At 28.2% G+C, this 24,391-nt stretch overlaps 1 protein-coding gene across 13 annotated transcripts in view; it reads right to left on the bottom strand.

Moving 5' to 3' along the window:
• Positions 1-24,391, bottom strand: part of LOC145241536 (unconventional myosin-VI-like) — a 381,082-nt gene that overhangs the window by 10,426 nt on the left and 346,265 nt on the right. For 10 of the 13 annotated variants that reach the window (XM_080104590.1, XM_080104593.1, XM_080104586.1 and 7 more), the window contains exons 22-28: positions 24,160-24,310; positions 14,750-14,890; positions 11,910-11,986; positions 8,370-8,448; positions 3,833-4,091; positions 2,948-3,073; positions 822-839 (exon numbers count right to left, since the gene is read on the bottom strand). In XM_080104590.1, the coding sequence (XP_079960716.1) occupies positions 822-839; positions 2,948-3,073; positions 3,833-4,091; positions 8,370-8,448; positions 11,910-11,986; positions 14,750-14,890; positions 24,160-24,310 (851 nt within the window). The remainder of the gene's footprint in view (positions 1-821; positions 840-2,947; positions 3,074-3,832; positions 4,092-8,369; positions 8,449-11,909; positions 11,987-14,749; positions 14,891-24,159; positions 24,311-24,391) is intronic. The other 3 variants (XM_080104587.1, XM_080104584.1, XM_080104583.1) reach the window with 1 other exon arrangement.

The following is a 24,391-nucleotide window of genomic DNA, read 5'->3' as shown; positions in this document are numbered from 1 at the left end:
TCAAACTTGGGAATGTTTCTGTTAAATTTGGAAATCTGCAAGGAATTTAGAATGGAACCATTTATTTTATCCATTAGAGAAGCATAGTGGAGAAAATATTTGCAAAAATTCAGTTGCACTCTTCTGGAGGTTGAAGGTTCAAATACAATTGCGAATTACTTAAAATTATAGTTGACAGAATGAGAGCATGCTACTTCCCTGTATTAAATAAAAGGTTCCGCTCTAAATTCTGTACGGATGCTCAAATTCCACAAAATACACCTGAAGAATGTTGGAGATTGCATTAACCGAAATGTTGTGCATATAATCCTCAAGATGAGAAAAGTAGCCCAAATAATCCAAACAATGCAAATAAAATATAAACTCTGCATGTTTTCAATTGTTTTATATAAGGAATTATGTCAATTTTGATTCACTATTTTTGAGAATATCATTTATTTACCTCATTTCTGATAACTCGTCCAACATACTTTAAAAATCTGATTGGTTTTAATTATCCATTGTCCATTGACTGATATCATAATCTGAAATTTCCAATAAGTTGAATTTCCAAATTTTAAAAAAATTTTTTTTTTTATACTTTTCATTTCACATTTTCATCAGTAATTTATCATACATTCTATTTTTACCATATCGCCATGCTAATAATAAATAATAAATATTCACGTCGCATAAAATCCAATTTTGTTTTTGTTAATGGTTGGAATATTTGTAATAAGTTTTTAATGCTGTTATACTAACAAAAGAGAAAATAAAGGAAAAATGAAAGAATATGAAATTGAAAGCATAAAAAATAGAATTACGAAAATAAATCATCTCACCTGGACCATCTAGATTTTCTAAAAGAAAGAGAAGTGTACAAAAATCAAGGCATTTATTTTCTGAGTGAATTATGTTTTTATTGCAAAATCATTAAAAGCATTTAAACATTAGAAATCAGAATTTGAATTTACGTTTTTTTTTTTTTTTGTTTATTGCTTTTACGTTTTTCTTTTTCTGCTATGATTAAGGATTATCATATTTAATAGACAAAAAATGCACTTCTTTTAATTTAAGATCTGGAACTGAAATACATTTTTATAAACGTTTGGGTGAAAACTTTTCTGACACTACAATATATAATAATAGGAATTAGACATCAATAAATAAATATTCCACAAATTTCAGTTTCTTTGTGAGTATTTTCAAGTATACAATTAATTTTCTTTTTACTTGGGAGTAAGCCCGAATTAGTAATCATTATTGGTAGAATTTGATTATTTATGGAGACGGTTTATTCAACCGGGAAGCAAGCCAATAGACCAGTGTGCTACAAGCGGCCAATTCTGGGGAAGAAGCTTTGTTCATGGAATCTACATTTGGACTTAGGCACAGATAGAGAGCGGGGGAAATCGTATATAGTGGTTATAGCTAGCCAAGTTTTTTTTTTTTGTGAAAAAGTTATTAAACAAACCACTGTTAAGGGAAAAGCAGATGAAACTCAATCGACAAAACAGTTTGTATCACGTGTAGTTTCAGTTTTTTCATAATGGAAAAATATTGTTCAAGATCCAGTTGGAGGTCACAAAAATCCAAAATCTGGAATCTAGGAGAAGTTAGTTCTTTTGAAAATGCCAAAATTACAAACTTGTATTTCTATTTATAGAAAAATATATAGGAGTAAATATTTATATATTTCCATATACAGGATTCACTCCTAAACCAATTAACTGATCATTATGAAATTTTTACTATATCTTTACTTAAAGGAATTAAAATGTGGACTATATTTAGTTTAATTTACTTTTATGCAAAGAAGGTAAAACGGGGTGGAAGCGCTTCATGGAAATTCAGATACTTCCAGTATTTATTGAAATTGTAACAATAGGGATTAAACATTAATTAATAAATATCCCACAAATTTCAGTTTTTTTGGAGTATGAGCAAAACCTTCGATTTAAAAATCCACATGTTTTAGATTGATATCAATTTGATCCTTAATCATTAGATACTATTTATGCAAGATTCCCTGAAGTTCAATTTCTTATCTATTTTCTAGGATCAAAATCATACAATGTGTTCTTTTTTTAATTTCTATTGTAATATTCTATTGGCAATAACATGGTACAACAATAATAAATAAAAATTGGCTAGTCAGAAGCAAAGTTTGATTTGTCAACTTAAATACTATTTGGGTCTGACTTATATGCTAGATGTTAGCAATTTTTAAGTGAATTACAAAACTACTGTGCAATTTGTCATGCCATGATTATGCTATCAGCATTTGGTTGTTTAAAAATCAATAATCTTTCCTTGTACAAAGAAAAAAAAATGTATTATTGGAGAGGAACACCTTTCGCTAAATTCTACACCCCCCCCCCTGAACAAAAGTGAGATTCTACTTTTTTTTTAGACAATTATGTGTAACACTCTTAAAAACTTGGCAGAACAAAGGAGAAAAACAATATTTTAGAATTTAGAATGGGGGATCAGTTTCACAACTAAATTTATAGTAACATTTTCTCCATTTCCAAACCACTCTAGCGCTTTAGGGCAGTTAATCAAATTTTTTTTTTTTTTTTGCTATGAGAGCTAAATCCGGTGCAATTTTTTTTTTAAGCAATTACATGTGGCTTTATGACCTTGTCACTTGGACTTAAGGTTAGTCGTAAAAATGTGGTTAACTACTATAAAAAGTTAGAATGGCCCCAAAATTGACAAAATGGACAGGCAGACAGATCTAGTGAGTTTTATAAATTAGATTTATATACGAAATTGATCCCTTATTCTAAATTTTGAAATAATTGATTTTTTTTTTCTGTCCACCAAGTTTTTCAGGGTAATCAACTAAAAAAGTAAAATTTTATTTTTTTAACAGGAGAATGGAGGCAGGCAGTTATTCAGGGGAGAGTGTTAATTTACAAATTTATTGAAAAATTCTCATAAAAATGAGCAAATAAATAATTACCTTCGATAATAGCATCAGGTGCTCTCTGGGAATTGTCACCTCGTTTTTTGTTCTTGGATTTCCACGCATGGTAGACCTTCAGTCTTCTGTGAAACTCCTCACGACAAGCCTCCAACAACTCCAGATCTAAGCACGATAAAAAAAAAAACATTAAAAAACGAACAAACTTTATTTTTTAAACTAGTTTTAGATAGGACTATCATTTATCATATCTTTCTTTTTTTTTTTTTTTATTAAATTTGACAAAATAATGGCAACTATTAATAAATAAAAAATAATGCATAATTTCTTTCCATCATTTTTTACAAAATAATGGCAACTATTGTAATAGTTATAAGTTATCTCCCTTTGTTAGATTTTCATTCACTGTGGCATGTGTAAACTATTATTTACTTTTTATTTTCTTTTTTAATGGAAATCGCTCCAGACAAAACGTGAAGCCACTTGATATAATGAGCTAAAAAAAAAAAAGCACTTCAAAATAATAAAAAAAACTAGCTAAAGATAACTGCAGATTCCAACCCAGAAAATAGCAAGTCTTTTCCCTTTGTTCAAAACATCACTCATTAAATATGCGGATTAAGGGACAAAAAAAAAAAAAAAATGGAAGCAAGAGTTATGAAACTGCCAAAAGTAAACTCAACATCCACTTTATACTCTTCTGAAATGAGAATAGTTAACAAAGCCCCCACCCCGCCTTCTAAAAAGCATAATTCTAAATAACAGCATTATTATTTTAACATGGTCTGTAAACTACAGAAGTACCATTTTCTAGCCTGGTAGGGAGAGCCTATCTTCTTTGCAGCAGACTTGGCAATTGAAAAATAATTTTTAAATTAAAGTGCTTCCTATTCCTCCCGATACGCATAAATATGGCGCACGTACCACATGATGTGTTGATGGCGTCACGAAGTTCGGCATATTTCCACTTTGACAAATCATACTTCTTCTGCGCAGCTGCTTGACGCTGGGCCATCACTGCAGCGGATCTCGCAAGTTGAGGTATAACCACATCATCGACCTGGTTTTGGTCCTCCATCGCCAGACGGAGAGCGAGTTCTCGATCGCGGTGTTCTTGTTCTAACATCTGTTGGCGCTTGGCAATCTCCACAGCATCTTTTTTACGTTCAGCTTCCATTGCTACCTAAAACACGAAAATAAAAATAAAAGAAAACAAAAATATTAGTCATTGCTGGAGATTGAGATGAGCAGTTGTTAGTTTCCCAACCTGGGAGTCATAACGCTAGAAAAAAAAGAAGAAAGCAATTGTAGTTCTATGAAAATTCAATTACTTTTACACTCATCTTTTCTTCTCTAACCCCCTTCTTTACGTAGATTAAAAAATGATGAAAGTAAAAGTAAACAATTTACTTAATATTGTAATTTGAAATTTCTGGGGAGAACATTAGAATGAAATATAGGGTGAAACAACAAAATTGTCCCCCCTAAAGAAAACAACACTACAGCTTTATTTTAAAACTTTTATTGAAAAAAATCAATTCAAGTAACTTGATTGTATAGTAGAGATAACATGTCTTCACTGTCGGCATCTTCAGCCTCAATTATTGCCTCAATACGGGTCCAGAACTGGGAGCATGCCTTTTCCACAAGCGCAAGCAGGAGCTTGGCAAATACTCTGCGGATGATAGTGATCAGGTTGGCTTTGGTATTGTGGGAGGTCATGTTGGTGATGTTCTCGACGTATGACCAAACAAAGTAGTCCAGGGGATTCAGGTCAGGGGAGGAGAGGGGGCCAGTGAAAGAAAAGTACAAAGTCGTAGCACTCTTTCTGAAGCCAAGCCTGGATCTCTTTGGACTTGTGGGCCGGTGCCAAGTTCTGCTACAACACCTACGATCTGCAAGTGGCCACCTGATTGCACCAACAGGGGATCACCACACTCTTCAGCACATCCAGGTACACTTTGGTGTTGATTTTCAAGCCGACTTCAAAGATGTGAAGTGGCATCATGTGGCTCTTATTTGAAATGGCACCAAAGACTATAACCATAGCTGGAAACTTTATTTTCATCGCCCTGTACATGTTCCTGTTATTCGTGGCAATCCAGCAATACATTTTGAGGGTGCTGGCAATGGTCCTGTTGTCATAACTTGGATTGGTAGAGAGTATGAGTGGCACAACTCTGATCTCGTTCGTTGAACATTGTGTCACTTTCAGACATGATAGTAGGCTCCTATCGCTCTTGGGATTTGTACATAACTGGCCAACTAGTAGATGGTCTGTAACAAAAAAAGAAAAACGGAAATGGAATCATATCGGCTTTTCTAGAGCGACAATTTTATCGTTCCACACTGTATTTATGTATCAGATGAGGTTTGAACTTACAACCTCTGTCTGTAAGTACTGCACATAATCAATTAACCCATGTATGAAATGTATCAAATTGTGATATTATTCAATGTATGGAATGGTAATATTATTAAATGTATGAAATGGTGATATTATCAAATGTATGAAATGGTGATATTATTAAAATGTATGAAATTGTGATATTATTAAAATGTATGAAATGGTGATATTATTAAAATGTATGAAATGGTGATATTATTAAAATGTATGAAATTGTGATATTATTAAAATGTATGAAATGGTGATATTATTAAAATGTATGAAATTGTGATATTATTAAATGTATGGAATGGTAATATTATTAAATGTATGGAATGGTAATATTATTAAATGTATGGAATGGTAATATTATTAAATGTATGGAATGGTAATATTATTAAATGTATGAAATGGTGATATTATTAAAATGTATGAAATTGTGATATTATTAAATGTATGGAATGGTAATATTATTAAATGTATGGAATGGTAATATTATTAAATGTATGGAATGGTAATATTATTAAATGTATGGAATGGTGATATTATTAAATGTATGAAATGGTGATATTATTAAAATGTATGACATTGTGATATTATTAAAATGTATGAAATTGTGATATTATTAAATGTATGGAATGGTAATATTATTAAATGTATGGAATGGTAATATTATCAAATGTATGGAATGGTAATATTATCAAATGTATGAAATGGTGATATTATTAAAATGTATGAAATGGTGATATTATTAAAATGTATGAAATTGTGATATTATTAAAATGTATGAAATGGTGATATTATTAAAATGTATGAAATTGTGATATTATTAAATGTATGGAATGGTAATATTATTAAATGTATGGAATGGTAATATTATTAAATGTATGGAATGGTAATATTATTAAATGTATGGAATGGTGATATTATTAAATGTATGAAATGGTGATATTATTAAAATGTATGAAATTGTGATATTATTAAATGTATGGAATGGTAATATTATTAAATGTATGGAATGGTAATATTATTAAATGTATGGAATGGTAATATTATTAAATGTATGGAATGGTGATATTATTAAATGTATGAAATGGTGATATTATTAAAATGTATGACATTGTGATATTATTAAAATGTATGAAATTGTGATATTATTAAATGTATGGAATGGTAATATTATTAAATGTATGGAATGGTAATATTATCAAATGTATGGAATGGTAATATTATCAAATGTATGAAATGGTGATATTATTAAAATGTATGAAATTGTGATATTATTAAAATGTATGAAATGGTGATATTATTAAAATGTATGAAATTGTGATATTATTAAATGTATGGAATGGTAATATTATTAAATGTATGGAATGGTAATATTATTAAATGTATGGAATGGTAATATTATTAAATGTATGGAATGGTGATATTATTAAATGTATGAAATGGTGATATTATTAAAATGTATGACATTGTGATATTATTAAAATGTATGAAATTGTGATATTATTAAATGTATGGAATGGTAATATTATTAAATGTATGGAATGGTGATATTATTAAATGTATGAAATGGTGATATTATTAAAATGTATGAAATTGTGATATTATTAAATGTATGGAATGGTAATATTATTAAATGTATGGAATGGTAATATTATTAAATGTATGGAATGGTAATATTATTAAATGTATGGAATGGTGATATTATTAAATGTATGAAATGGTGATATTATTAAAATGTATGACATTGTGATATTATTAAAATGTATGAAATGGTGATATTATTAAATGTATGGAATGGTAATATTATTAAATGTATGAAATGGTGATATTATCAAATGTATGAAATGGTGATATTATTAAAATGTATGACATTGTGATATTATAAAATATATAAATTGTGATATTATTAAATGTATGAAATAGTGGAATTATTAAATGTATGAAATGTTGATATTATTAAATGTGTTAAATGGGGATACTATTAAATGTATGATGTGGTGATATTAATAAATGTATGAAATTGTGATATTATTAAATATATGAATGGTGATATTATTAAATATAAAAATGGTGATATTATCAAGTGTATGAAATGGTGATATTATTAAATGTAAAAATGGTGATATTATTAAATGTATAAAATTGTGATATTATTTAATATATAAATGGTGATATTATTAAATGTATGAACTGGTGATATTATTAAATGTATGAACTGATGATATTATTAAATGTATGAACCAAATTGTCTTTTATTTTTTATTTATTGTAACACAGCGCATATGAGTGCATGTGAAAATATCAGCAGCAGCTGAATATTAGAGTGCTAGCGAAGGTATAAGAATCAGCAGCCATTTGAGCTCGTATGCAAATTAGCAAGTGTGTATGGGCTTGCGTCACAAGAAAAGAAAAAAAAGGATATCACGTGTTCGAGGAGAGAAATAAAGTGCACACCAAGAAAGATGAAAATTCAAAGGCGAGAAATGGCTGGCTGTGGCCAACATATGGTCGAAAGAAGAAAAGTGCATTCCAGACGAGATGGATGTATAGCCTTGTGGTAGCAATGAGAGACTTTTAAGCTGGTGTTGAGATGGCAGTGTTTTGTTAATCTCATGACAGACAAAATGAACATTAAAAAAACAAGAAGCAGACATTGTTTAGAAAGTAACAGTAATAGATGTCTTTTATTAAAACAGAAAAAAACTGAGTCGGATTCATTTATTTTTGTTTGTTTCTTTGCTATGGAACTGAACAGCGTGGGAGTTCGAGAGAGTTTTAAAGTGTAACGAACTTGATTCAAGCGTAACGGCCACATTACAAAAGGAAAGAAAGTAAAAAAGTCGAATCAAGATTTTCTTTTCCTCTTTTTCATTATTAAATATTGAAAAAAAAAAAGTCTGCTATCCATTTGAGTAGTAGTACTTCTCTTATAGTTAAACAGATCATTTATACTGTTGATCTTCAAAGAATCGTTTTCATCCACTTTTTTCTTCATATTTACATCCTTTAAACCACTTCACAACAGGAATCAAATTAGTGAAAATAAAAAAAAAGAAAATAACTCACGGCCGCTGCCTGGTTTGCTTTTTCTTGAATCAGTCTGTCTTCTTCTTCTTTCTTTCGTTTGGCTTCAATCTCCATTTTCCTACAAAACAGTAAATCATAGCAATATTAAATGCATGCGCCAAGCAAAAAGGGCATTAAAACATTTGCAAATTCGATTACAATTTCAACAAAAACAGATGCGTGGTGCGAGATCCTTCCCTTCCAACAACTCATCCAAATAAACTATATCACATAGAGCAACAATTGCCTATGGCATGTCTAAAACACATACACCTGTTATCATTTGGATAAACTTGTAAAGTAATGAACGGGTCATTATAAATTATGGGATACATATTCTAGGCAACACCATGAGTAATGTAGGCATTTTTTTTTTTACTGATTTCTTTAATCTCTGTGAATACTCAATATATATATTCGAAAATAACAATATATAGGGTGTTCCAAAAGTCTTGGGCACATTTCAACTCCTCATATCTGCTTAATGTGCTAAAGACTTTTGGAACGCCCTGTATATCTAATATACTTATGATTTACGTCTATTTATAGATTGGTCAGGTGTGGAGTGAAATCTTTATCATTTAAGCGTCTGTACACTAAGAAGCTTCACCTATTCCCCTTCCTCAACTAAAAAAGTCAAAGAAAAAAAATTAAAATAAAAAAAAATAACGTTATACATATTCTTTATACTTGTCATGGGACGGGTATTTGACTAGTAATAACAGAAAAAATATTTCTGTATGCTTGATTGATTAAAAAATAAAAAAAATAATGCATCATTTCTTTCCATCGTTTTTGACAAAATAATGGCAACTATTGCAATAATTATAAGTTATCTCCCTTTGTTAGACTTTCGTTCACTGCAGCATGTATAAATTATTATTTACTTTTTATTTTTTTTATTTTTAATGGAAATCGCTCCAGACAAGGAGTGAAGCCACTTGATGTAAGAAACTAACAAGAATGAAAGATGATTATTGCAAAGAAAGGAGATGTCTATTGACTTTAATCTTGAAAAGACCAAGGGTATAAGCGTGCTCTACAGAAGAGCAGGCTGGTTAAAAGTGCTCATCCAATGCAAAGACACACCTCTCTCTTTTCTCCAATCTGCCTTAATGACCTGCTTACTCCCTTTATGTCCTACTTCAAAAAAAAAAAAAAAAATCCTTTCCCATCATGCATTGCCTTTCCCATAATGCACTCCAAGTGCATAAATGAGTGGGCCATTTTATCTCTCTTCTTTCACATGGAGCAACACAGGTAAGCCCTTCATTTTGTTTGCAGATACACCACAATAAGTGAGAGGAAAACAGTCAGCAGGAAGAGAATTCCACACGCTCATAGTTCTTGGAAAGAAGCTGCTGGAATAAGAAGCTGTATTACAAGGAGGTATCAAAATAATGAACTGATGAAGACCACTAAACCAACGAGTCAAATGAGCTGGAACAAAAGAAGCAGGGAATAGATCAGACAATTCTGGAAAACACAAGTCATAATGGTATTTGTAAGAAAAGACTGAGACTAGCAACATGACGTCTGTGAGAGGGGGGAGAGAGAGAAAGAGAGAGAGAGAGAGAGAGAGAGAGAGAGGTTGCAGAAAAGAAGAAAGGGGGTAATTACACTAACGTTTCTGCATTTATTGTTAGTGGAAACCCATGTTTTTGATTGTCTGTGGATGTAATCACTTAGACACTGATGTGTAGTTTTTATCAATATAAACAACTTAGAATATTAACAGAGTAATGGATCTCTGACCTTGAACAGATTAGTGAAAAAAGCTTAGGCATGTGACCGAGAAATAGTTTTTAAAATGTTCAAAATCTTTCAGTTGTATTCAGAGCTTACAAAACAGTATCTCCAGACACAAAATGACACAATTATTAGCCTGATTATAATTTAGTTTACTTTAGTTTCTTTGCCATAATACTTACTTCGCTTCCTTAAACACGTCACTTTCCTGAACACGTTTAGGCAATCTGATATTATTTCGTTATGTAATATTACTTTGTACACATAAAAGGAAAATAATATCAGATTACCTAAATAGGAAATTTCGACTAGATTAGGAATTTAGCAAACGTGTTCAGGGAAGTGATGTGTTTAGGGAAGTGAGGTAATTATTATCAGAAAGAAATTTAAGGTTAAATTCTGATGTCCCATCTGTCAATCACTCCCCACTTTATTTAATAGTTTTCATTATTGTTATGGGATAAGCTGATCTAATTATTTTAGTAATAAAGGACTTACACAGAGACTATAAATATACTTGCATTTAACACATTATTGAGTAGGAATTCGAGGCAGTTATGACCTTTAGAATTATGACATGCATTTTTGCTAATACACTTTTTATCAACTATGATACTGTTCTGATTATTACCAACCTGCATGGTTACAGCAGTTGTGTAACGCAATAATATTACTGTGTACACATAAAGAAAAATTAATCCTTTTACATTATTGAGACGAGATTTTGTAGTCAATAAATAGGATTTCAGATAAAAAAAATGGTTTCAACTGATTTTTTTTGTCAATTCTAATAGGTTACAATGGTAGCTTCCAAATTATGCAGTCGAAATTACCTGAATATTACTGAATTATTAAAAAAAAACAATTTTTATCATGTTAGCAGGTGAAAAATTGCCGCCATCTTTGTTTAATTAGAATGGAAAATTACCTCCCTGTTGAACTCTTCTGTGTTTTACAATCGTTTTCATCAAAATTCTATTTCTTATTTTCTTTAATAAAAAAATTTCAACTTCATCGACTTCCGTAATTTTTGGATATAATCATCTTAAAAATATGAGGATTACGTAGATACCATTGTTTTCATGTGAAATTCAGTTTTACGATTTCTGCAAATCTCGTCCCAATTCTATAGAAGCACCGAAAAATTATATCAGGTTACCTAAATAGGAAATTCCCACTAGAAATGAAGATTAGGAATTTAGTGAACGTGTTCAATGAAGCGACGTATTTAGAGAAGTAAGGCAATTATTATCAGAAAGAAAGTGAACTAAATTATTATCAGACTAAGAATGGTGTCAGTTCGTGTTTGATTATTGATTTTTTAATCGATATATATATTTCTTACATGATAATGACCGACTTTCCAACTCTCCATTTCTCTCTTTTTCTCCTCTCTCACTTTTTTTCTCTCTCTTGAAATTATTTATATCATCCAGCACGTTCCAATACTTTTTTTTTTTTTTTTACATAGGCATCACCACATTATCAAGGCCAAGAGGCCACTCAAGGATAAGGGTTAAAGAGTGTACAGTAGAAATTGGACAATATAGTAATCATTAGTAATGAAAATTTGGTAAATTTGATAACTTATATGGAACGGCTCATCAAGAACTTATTTACGTTAGACTTGAACACAACCTTACTTATCTTCATTTATTCATTCACCTTATGTGATGTCATGCAGTGTGCACGGTAACAAGATGCAAAGAAAAAAGTTGCCTCACTAGATGGGCTAAAGTCGTCATCATAATCGTGAAAAGAGATTGGGCCGTGAAAATGAACTTTACTTACATGCGTTTCTGTTCTTCCTCTTCTCGCTTTCTTTGCTCTTCTTCAAACTTCTTCTTCTTTTCCAATTCCATTGCCTCCTGAAAATTAAAATAAAATTTTTTCTTTTTAATCTTCTTTATAAATTAGGCTCCAAAACTGCTTGACAGGACTGTACCATACGATGTTATCTATCTTAAGCTAGAATATAAATAGCATAAAGGGAACGGTTAAGGCGCTGTATTTGGCCTCCTACAATTTAGTAATCTGGAAGTCAAATCTTTCGTACCAAGATGAAACATGATCTCTTTGAAACCATTGTTACATCAGTTCTTGTATATGGAAGTAAACCCTTGGACTTTTACTGAAATAGTGGAGAAGAAAATTGACGGTGTGTACACCAGAACGCTAATAGTTATTCTTATCGTTTAAGCAAATGAGCAATTCTACAAACATCTTCTTTGGATTTCAGCCATGAATAGAGAGAGAAAAGAATCAGATTTGCTGCTGAAAGGTTAAGGATGTTCTTATATCAGAATATGGTAACCATGGTTACGATGTTGATTTTCAGCAACAGTGTCTAAACAACATTGATGAATTGTAATAACTACAAAACGGTTGTCGATGACCCTTTTTTAATTTTATATTCATATATACTCTTTACTCATAGTAAATAAAGCATGTTGAGTTAGCGTTCCATTTAAGCTGTTGCTGATAGGTATGGAATGCTTAAGACATTGATAGATATAGAATGCTTAAGGCATTGATAGATATAGAATGCTTAAGACATTGATAGATATCGAATGCTTAAGACATTAATAGATATAGAATTCTTAAGGCATTAATAGATATAGAATGCTTAAGGAACTGCTAAATAAAGAATGCTTAAGGAACTATATATACTCTATTTAAGCTGCAGCTTCAGGATGCTTAAGGCGCTGATAGATAGAGAATGCTTAAGACATTGATAAATATAGAATGCTTAAAATATTGATAGAGATGCTTAAAGTGTTAATAGATGTAGAATGTTAAAGGAACTGTATAATATATTAATAGCACAGTATACTGGTGTGTCGACATCACACTGGTGAGTTCTAATGATAATGAAATTTCTGTTTGTGGATGATTCTCTCTAATTATATAATATATATATATATATATATATATATATATATATATATATATATATATGTATATATATATATTGTAGTCCAAAATTTCAGTCCTTGGCAGGTGTAAGAAATTTTCTAGCCTAGTAGAGGAAACCAAATTTCTTTACGGCAGAGTTGGCAGTATCTTCTATGTAACAGATACATTAAAGGTATTGGCAAGGCTGCTGCAAAAAAGGTGGACTTTCCTTACCATGCTAGAAAGTTACTTACACCTTAGAGTATCGTATACGTCTACATGGCCACCATTCGCTCATGTATGGAGTATTGTTGCCACATTTGGACTGGATTATCTGCTACTAATCTCTCACTCTTGGACACGGTTCAAAAGAGAGTCGCCAACCTAATAGATCCCACACTGTCAGTTAAGCCTCAATCTCTGTCTCATTGACAAAATGTTGCATTCATCTGCCTGTTTTACAAGTATTTTAATGTCAGTGCTCAGACGAACTAGAAGCTCTTGTACCCCCCTGACATAAATACCCCTAACAAACCTGACAAGCAGCAAAATCCCACCCCTACATAGTAGAGATCCCCAAATGCCAGAAAGCTTTCTACTCTAATAGTTTCTTCCCTTGAACTGTTAGACTTTGGAATTCCCTTCCGGGTCCCTGCTTCCTTCACTACATTGACACGCAGAAGTTTAAGTGTAATGAAAACAGACATCTTACTACATAACATCCCTGCAAATGATCCCAGATGGCAGCCCTCTACCTCAAAGTGGCACTGTGCTTTCTTTGATGTGAAAATGCAATAAAAAATATTTTAATTCCTACTGTCTGTGAATGTTAGACCAAAGAGTTTGAATGCTGGACTCTTGGGAAGGCTCAAAGGATTAGTGGCATGTGAGTTGTGTGTCACATGATGTCATTGAGGAAGTTTGAACAAATGTTAGATGGAACACAGACATCAATTATTACTTGTTGTTGGTTGGTTGTTTTTGCTTTACGGCTTATCAACCCTTTTCAGGTTATTTAATGCCGAATCCAGTTATTTTGAAGAACAATTTTTTAATAGAGTATATTTGTTTTGGGACCCTAACAGGTACTACCAGTCCGGGTCAGAGTGGACCTGGGAGCAATGGCAATTAAAGGGCGGATCCACACTCCCTAAAGCCCGCAAGCTGGGGCCTCACCATCGGATAAAGTTTAAGGTCAATTACTTGAATGCATGTAACCCCTTTTTCCAACATGGACTTTCACATGGATGCCTATATATTCAGTAGCACGGCACTGAACATTGATCTTTGTCTCGAACTTTGGTAATTCCTCATTATGATCTGTATCTCCTATGATAACAAACCTTTTCTACCGTCTATGACAATAAACCTTTCCTACCGTCTATGACAATAAATCTTTTCTACCGTCTATGATAATAAACCTTTTCTACCATCTATGATAATAAACCTTTTCTACCGTCTATGATAACTAACCTTTCCTACCGTCTATGACAATAAACCATTCCTACCGTCTATGATAATAAACCTTTCCTACCGTCTATGACAATAAATCTTCTCTACCGTCTATGGTAATAAAACTTTCCTACCGTCTATGACAATAAATCTTTCCTTTTTCATGATCATATTGCGCTGGTTATTCCCTTTTCCACCAGAATTACGACCTTGTTAACTGTCCTCGTTTCGAGGAATAAAACATTACGACTGGTATGTGACATCATTGCAACAAAATGGCTGACCTGAATTTGTTTGAGTCTTTGTTGTTCTTCTTTGATCTTTTGCGATTCCATTTTTTTCTTCAACGATTGCAACTGCTGATCCATAGTGGACATCAGAACCCCATAAGCATGTTCACATTCTTCTTTCGTCAACATTTCCTTCTGGAAAAAGAAAAGAAAAGAAATCATCATCATCATCATCATCATCATCATCATCATCATCATCATCATCATCATCACAACCACCACCAACAACAACAACAACAAAACATCACTATCATCATTGACATTTTCATGGTTTGCAATTTCTTTAACGATTCATTTGCTCAATCATAATTTTACATCGTATATGTTAGGCTTTAGGTTAATTTTATATTCATATATGCTCCTTACTCATAGTAAATAAAGAATGTTGAGTTAGCGCTCCATTTAAGCTGTTGCTGATAGATATAGAATGCTTAACACATTAATAGATATAGAATGTTTAAGACATTAACAGAAATAGAATGCTTAAGACATTGATAGATATGGAATGCTAAAGACATTGATAGATATAGAATGCTAAAGACATTGATAGATATGGAATGCTTTAGACATTGATAGATATGGAATGCTTAAGACATTGATAGATATGGAATACTTAAGACATTGATAGATATGGAATACTTAAGACATTGATAGATATAGAATGCTTAAGACATTGATAGATATGGAATACTTAAGACATTGATAGATATAGAATGCTTAAGACATTGATAGATATGGAATGCTTAAGACATTGATAGATATGGAATGCTTAAGACATTGATAGATATAGAATGCTTAAGACATTAATAGATATGGAATGCTTAAGACATTGATAGATATGGAATGCTTAAGACATTGATAGATATGGAATGCTTAAGACATTGATAGATATGGAATACTTAAGACATTGATAGATATGGAATACTTAAGACATTGATAGATATAGAATGCTTAAGACATTGATAGATATGGAATACTTAAGACATTGATAGATATAGAATGCTTAAGACATTGATAGATATGGAATGCTTAAGACATTGATAGATATGGAATGCTTAAGACATTGATAGATATAGAATGCTTAAGACATTGATAGATATGGAATGCTTTAGACATTAATAGATATAGAATGCTTAAGACATTGATAGATATGGAATGCTTAAGACATTGATAGATATAGAATGTTTAAGACATTAATAGATATGGGATGCTTAAAATTTTATAGAGAATGTTATGGCATGACATGCACAAAACATTTATAAAATAATATTCCTAGATGTTAGTTATTTTGGAGAATGAAAAGTTAGGATTGAACTAAACAAAATTTTAGTCCTTTCGATTAACTTTGAGTACAATATCCAAAATAGATTTGGATTTGAAATAGTTCAAATCATTGATAAATGATATACAATGGCCATAAAGACTTTTGAGTTATTTTGTAAGCTATGGCAGATGACCAACTAGTAGCAGAGAACGTTTACTCTTTCATGAACGCCTGGTTTGTATGTTATTCATAATAACATTTAAGGCCTACGTGTGGTTACGTAACAAACCATATTCCATACTTGTCAAGAGATAATTTTCGTGAGTGTAAGTTGTGTTTTGATTTTCATTCGTGGCATTTTACTGTATTTTACTATATCTTACTGTATTTTACTTTATCTTACTGTATTTTACTATATCTTACTGTATTTTTCTGTATTTTACTATATTTTACTGTATTTTACTGTATTTTACTGTATTTTACTATATTTTACTATATTTTACTGTATTTTACTATATTTTACTATATTTTACTATATTTTACTGTATTTTACTATATTTTACTGTATTTTACTATATTTTACTATATTTTACTATATTTTACTGTATTTTACTATATTTTACTATATTTTACTATATTTTACTGTATTCTACTATATTTTACTGTATTTTACTATATTTTACTATATTTTACTATATTTTACTGTATTTTACTATATTTTACTATATTTTACTATATTTTACTGTATTTTACTGTATTTTACTATATTTTACTGTATTTTACTATATTTTACTGTATTTTACTGTATTTTACTATATTTTACTGTATTTTACTGTATTTTACTATATTTTACTATATTTTACTGTATTTTACTATATTTTACTGTATTTTACTATATTTTACTATATTTTACTATATTTTAATGTATTTTACTATATTTTACTGTATGTTTCTGTATTTTACTATATTTTACTGTATTTTACTATATTTTACTATATTTTACTATATTTTACTATATTTTACTATATTTTACTATATTTTAATGTATTTTACTATATTTTACTATATTTTACTGTATTTTACTGTATTTTACTATATTTTACTGTATGTTTCTGTATTTTACTGTATTTTACTATATTTTACTGTATTTTACTATATTTTACTGTATTTTACTATATTTTACTATATTTTACTGTATTTTACTATATTTTACTATATTTTACTATATTTTACTATATTTTAATGTATTTTACTATATTTTACTATATTTTACTGTATTTTACTGTATTTTACTATATTTTACTGTATGTTTCTGTATTTGACTGTATTTTACTATATTTTACTGTATTTTACTATATTTTACTGTATTTTACTATATTTTACTATATTTTACTATATTTTAATGTATTTTACTATATTTTACTGTATGTTTCTGTATTTTACTGTATTTTACTATATTTTACTGTATTTTACTATATTTTACTGTATTTTACTATATTTTACTATATTTTAATGTATTTTACTATATTTTACTGTATGTTTCTGTATTTTACTGTATTTTACTATATTTTACTGTATTTTACTGTATTTTACTATATTTTACTATATTTTACTGTATTTTACTATATTTTACTGTATTTTACTATATTTTACTGTATTTTACTATATTTTACTGTATTTTACTATATTTTACTATATTTTACTATATTTTACTGTATTTTACTATATTTTACTATATTTTACTGTATTTTACTATATTTTACTATATTTTACTATATTTTAATGTATTTTACTATATTTTACTGTATGTTTCTGTATTTTACTATATTTTACTGTATTTTACTATATTTTACTGTATTTTACTATATTTTACTATATTTTACTATATTTTACTATATTTTACTATATTTTAATGTATTTTACTATATTTTACTATATTTTACTGTATTTTACTGTATTTTACTATATTTTACTGTATGTTTCTGTATTTTACTGTATTTTACTATATTTTACTGTATTTTACTATATTTTACTGTATTTTACTATATTTTACTATATTTTACTGTATTTTACTATATTTTACTATATTTTACTATATTTTACTATATTTTAATGTATTTTACTATATTTTACTATATTTTACTGTATTTTACTGTATTTTACTATATTTTACTGTATGTTTCTGTATTTGACTGTATTTTACTATATTTTACTGTATTTTACTATATTTTACTGTATTTTACTATATTTTACTATATTTTACTATATTTTAATGTATTTTACTATATTTTACTGTATGTTTCTGTATTTTACTGTATTTTACTATATTTTACTGTATTTTACTATATTTTACTGTATTTTACTATATTTTACTATATTTTACTATATTTTAATGTATTTTACTATATTTTACTGTATGTTTCTGTATTTTACTGTATTTTACTATATTTTACTGTATTTTACTGTATTTTACTATATTTTACTATATTTTACTGTATTTTACTATATTTTACTGTATTTTACTATATTTTACTGTATTTTACTATATTTTACTGTATTTTACTATATTTTACTATATTTTACTATATTTTACTGTATTTTACTATATTTTACTGTATTTTACTATATTTTACTATATTTTACTGTACTTTACTATATTTTACTGTATTTTACTGTATTTTACTATATTTTAATGTATTTTACTGTATTTTACTGTATTTTACTGTATTTTACTATATTTTACTACATTTTACTGTATTTTATTATATTTTACTGTATTTTACTATATTTTACTATATTTTACTATATTTTACTGTATGTTTCTGTATTTTACTGTATTTTACTATATTTTACTGTATTTTACTGTATTTTACTATATTTTACTATATTTTACTGTATTTTACTATATTTTACTGTATTTTACTATATTTTACTATATTTTACTGTATGTTTCTGTATTTTACTGTATTTTACTATATTTTACTGAATTTTACTGTATTTTACTATATTTTACTATATTTTACTGTATTTTACTATATTTTACTGTATTTTACTATATTTTACCATATTTTACTATATTTTACTGTATTTTACTATATTTTACTATATTTTACTGTATTTTACTATATTTTACTATATTTTACTATATTTTACTATATTTTACTGTATTTTACTACATTTTACTATATTTTACTGTATTTTACTATATTTTACTATATTTTACTATATTTTACTGTATTTTACTATATTTTACTGTATTTTACTATATTTTACTACATTTTACTATATTTTACTGTATTTTACTATATTTTACTGTATTTTACTATATTTTACTGTATTTTACTGTATTTTACTATATTTTACTGTATTTTACTGTTTTTTACTATATTTTACTGTATTTTACTGTATTTTACTATATTTTACTATATTTTACTGTATTTTACTATATTTTACTGTATTTTACTATATTTTACTGTATTTTACTATATTTTACTATATTTTACTGTATTTTACTATATTTTACTGTTTTTTACTATATTTTACTGTATTTTACTGTATTTTACTATATTTTACTATATTTTACTGTATTTTACTATATTTTACTACATTTTACTGTATTTTACTATATTTTACTATATTTTACTGTATTTTACTATATTTTACTGTATTTTACTATATTTTACTATATTTTACTGTATTTTACTATATTTTACTGTATTTTACTATATTTTACTATATTTTACTGTATTTTACTATATTTTACTGTATTTTACTGTTTTTTACTATATTTTACTGTATTTTACTGTATTTTACTATATATTACTATATTTTACTGTATTTTACTATATTTTACTATATTTTACTGTATTTTACTGTATTTTACTATATTTTACTGTATTTTACTGTATTTTACTATATTTTACTGTATTTTTCTATATTTTACTTTATTTTACTATATTTTACTGTATTTTACTATATTTTACTGTATTTTACTATATTTTACTGTATTTTACTATATTTTACTGTATTTTACTGTATTTTACTATATTTTACTATATTTTACTGTATTTTTCTATATTTTACTTTATTTTACTATATTTTACTGTATTTTACTATATTTTACTGTATTTTACTGTATTTTACTATATTTTACTGTATTTTTCTATATTTTACTTTATTTTACTATATTTTACTGTATTTTACTATATTTTACTATATTTTACTGTATTTTACTATATTTTACTGTATTTTACTATATTTTACTGTATTTTACTGTATTTTACTATATTTTACTATATTTTACTGTATTTTTCTATATTTTACTTTATTTTACTATATTTTACTGTATTTTACTATATTTTACTGTATTTTACTGTATTTTACTATATTTTACTGTATTTTACTATATTTTACTGTATTTTACTCTATTTTACTATATTTTACTATATTTTACTGTATTTTACTGTATTTTTCTATATTTTACTTTATTTTACCAGATTTTACTGTATTTTACTATATTTTACTATATTTTACTATATTTTACTGTATTTCTTTTTCATGACTTTGATCATGTGTACATTTGAGAACGATAAAATATGTCATATATAAAATATGTTATATATAAAATAAAAGTAGACGAAAATAGAAAACTAGCATTCAGAGATAAGGATTAATAGTAGTGTTGGGATGGTTAATCGAATTGGAATCAAGAATCAAGAAAATTGGAACTTTTTGGAGTATCGGAACTGGTATCATAATCGGAAAAATCTGTGCCTATTTTCCGATGCCAATAACGATTCTTTTAATTGTTGTTTTTTACTTGAGTTTTTTTTAAAAGAAAATCTTTCACTGTTGGTAGTTATGATGAAAAAAGTAAATATTTATCCATTTTAAACAACCAGTAAAATCAAAATCCATAGATCATCCACAAAAAGTGACTTTTTAACATGTGTTTGTACTGTAATTGGGAGAAAAATAATAATTTTATATTTAAATATTTAGAGATTTATAAAGAATCAGGATCAGAAGCGGGAATTTAGTAAAGAATCGGTAATTGTATCAGAATCGGGAAAAATATTGAAGAGACAGGTTTTTTATTCAGTACACGATCACAATTTGTATCGCATTTATTATGATTGGCATTGCAATGAAAACATTCGTTTTACCTAAAAAGGCGGGTTTTAATTATGAGCCCGAATGCGTCTGGATCTTATTTAAAAATTTGTACACGTTAGTATTTGTTGGCATGTAATTATATTCATATCGCAAAAGATGCCCAAAATAAAGAAATTCGGCCCAAGACCCTTGAAAATTAAGCTTTTGAGAATTTTGTTTTTTAATTACGTTGAGAATTAAATGATAATTCCAATCCCATATATATATATATATATATATATATATATATATATGCTTATTTATTTCACAGCCAGATAACGTCGCAGCTCACAAGAACCATGACAGCCAAACAAAGCTCTTGTAAGCTACGACGTTTTCTGGCTGTAGAAATAATTATATATTCTCTCACATTCTGAATATATATATATATATATATATATATATATATATATATATATATATATATATATATATAGGTATATTTAGGCAGCATTTTTTCATTTAAACAAACATTATTGAATACAATGGAAGTATTTTGCTTTATTATTCTTTTCTTATTTTTTTGATCTGTAGGCAGTGATGGCGGGTTAAAGAAATAAAAGACGCCACCATTACCTACAATTAATTTTACTTTTCTACCTTCCATTTTTTAGTCCATGTTGGGACGATTAATCGGAATCAGGAATCGGAAAAATCACAACTTTTAGGGGTATTGGAATTGGTATCAGAAAAATTTAAGAAACGATTCTTTTCATTATCTTTTTTTATTTGATTTTGTTTAAAATAAAATCTTCCACTGCTGATAATAATGATAAAAAAATATTTATTGATTTGAAACAATAAAACTAAAATCTATAGATCATTCCCAACAAGTGTTTTTTTTTTTTATACTTGAGATCTACCCATTTAACATGTGTTTTCATGATAATTGGGAAAAATTAACTACTTCATAGGTAAATATTTAGAGATTTATAAAGAATCTGAATCTGAATTGGTAATTGTTTCGGTATCGGGAAAAATATTGGAATCGTCCCATCACTAATATATATATATATATATATATATATATATATATATATATATATATATATATATATATATAGCCAGTAGAGTTTAGTTTCCTAGAAGTACATCCAATGAAACAACATGTGTCTAATTTAATAAATAAATTTAATATATATATATATATATATATATATATATATATATATCAGCTATATATATATATATATATATATATATATATATATATATATCAGCTATATATATATATATATATATATATATATATATATATATATATATATATATATCGGCTATATATATATATATATATATATATATATATATATATATATATATATATATATATATATATATATATTTACTATGCCTCCCCACGGGACAGAGTTAGACACCAGGGTCGTTTTTTAACGTGGAGAAAAGGCACAAAAATAAAAATTGTCTCAGTCGTGAAGGATTTCTCCTCCACAGAAAGAGAACAAGAAATAGAAGTGCAGCATCTGAAGAACAGATACTACACTTTGATCTTGTCCCGAAGGCCAAGAAAAGGACACTAGCAAAAGTACCCGTCGTTGACTGGGTTCAAAAACAGCTTACAGAAAATGGACTCTGATTTATGAAAAGGAAGGGTTGTAAAGAGATAGTTTCGCATTTGGGGGTACCAAATCCAAAGCAAAATATGATGAAAGTAAAAATAAAATAGATAAACACCATAATTTATTATACCATACCTGCTCACACTGAAACACTTATCACAATATTCTGTGGATCTATATTAAAAAAACCTTGTTAAACTTTGTGACATATTTCCATTCTATGGGGGTCAGGCGCGAACGAACACTCCATAATTTTATTATACCATATTTCTTCAAACTGAAACATAATTATCAAAGTATACTTACGCAGTTAGATATGAAAAGTCTTTATTAAAGTTTGTGCCTATTTCCATTCTATGGAGGCCAGGCGCGTATGCAGACTCCACAATTTTATTATACCATCCCTATTTAAGTTAAAACATACTTATCAAAGTATTATTATGTATATCTATATCAAAACACTTGTAAACGTTTTTTTTTAATTTTTAAATTTTTTATATCCATACTTTGTGGACGAGGCACGTACGCAGACCCCACAATTTTAATGAATCATCATTAAGCCAGATCACACATACCCATTCCTGTGTCTCGATACATCTTCTATCATTATATGTGATCAGTTTTCTATAATAATCAACCATACAGGAGCCTATTCATGACCACACACACACACACACACACACACACACACACAGAGACGTTCAGCTTTATATTATATATATATATATATATATATATATATATATATATATATATAAAATATATTTTAGTCATCGACATACAGACCTGTTTCGTTGTTTCACAACTCATCAGAGCCGCTAGACTAACACCTCTCCCAAGCCGAGGATCGAACCTAGAACCGTCGTGATGACAGTCGGCAGTCCTACCCCCTGACTACGGAATCGGTGGCCGAAATTAAACTGTCCGAACGTCTATTTAAATAAACATCCGTCCGCCACTCGTAGAGGGCTCAAACGTTTGTTTGTAAACAAACCGCGAGCTTCGCATTATTTCAGCTAAATTAAGTAGCGAGTAAGATAATTTACGAGAGTGCTCTACCGAAGAGGGGAGCTTTATAAAATATATATTTTTTTAATATGTTTAGTCCAATATTTTTAAACACCACAGAATTCTTTTGTTTACTTTTACCCTTCTTAATCTTTTCAACCTTTCTGATAATCTTTTTGGTTTTATAGTAACAAAAAAACTAATACAGATTCCAAATATATCACGAGTACTTTCGATTCTCTGGCGAATCATCTTGAGGTGGCAGTAATTCAATATAACCGGGTCACCAATGAACCAGTGTGGTGCAGCTAGCAGCATATGATTTATAGTTTAGGTGCCACGATGTTTTTAGACAAACGTTTATAAAAGAGGGGGGAAAAAAAGCGAAAGAAACTCACTCTGATTTTCTTGATTAAGTTGTCCACTCCGCTTTTCATTTGTTGAACTTGTTTAGCTGCTACGTCTCGATCAGTCTTAAGCTGAGCTGCAATTTGTTCCATGCGAACCATTTCGCCGTGCAAAGCTTTGATTCTTCGGATTGTTTGGTACCTTATTAGCAAAAGATAAAAACATAAAATTAATTAATAAAATGCAAATGCTACAGAATATAATAATAATAATAATAATAAT

This window comes from Euprymna scolopes, chromosome 20 (genome assembly GCF_053919585.1).
Source record: "Euprymna scolopes isolate OS-2025 chromosome 20, ASM5391958v1, whole genome shotgun sequence".
NCBI classification, from domain to species: domain Eukaryota; kingdom Metazoa; phylum Mollusca; class Cephalopoda; order Sepiida; family Sepiolidae; genus Euprymna; species Euprymna scolopes.
This window is presented reverse-complemented; position numbering and strand designations above follow the sequence as displayed.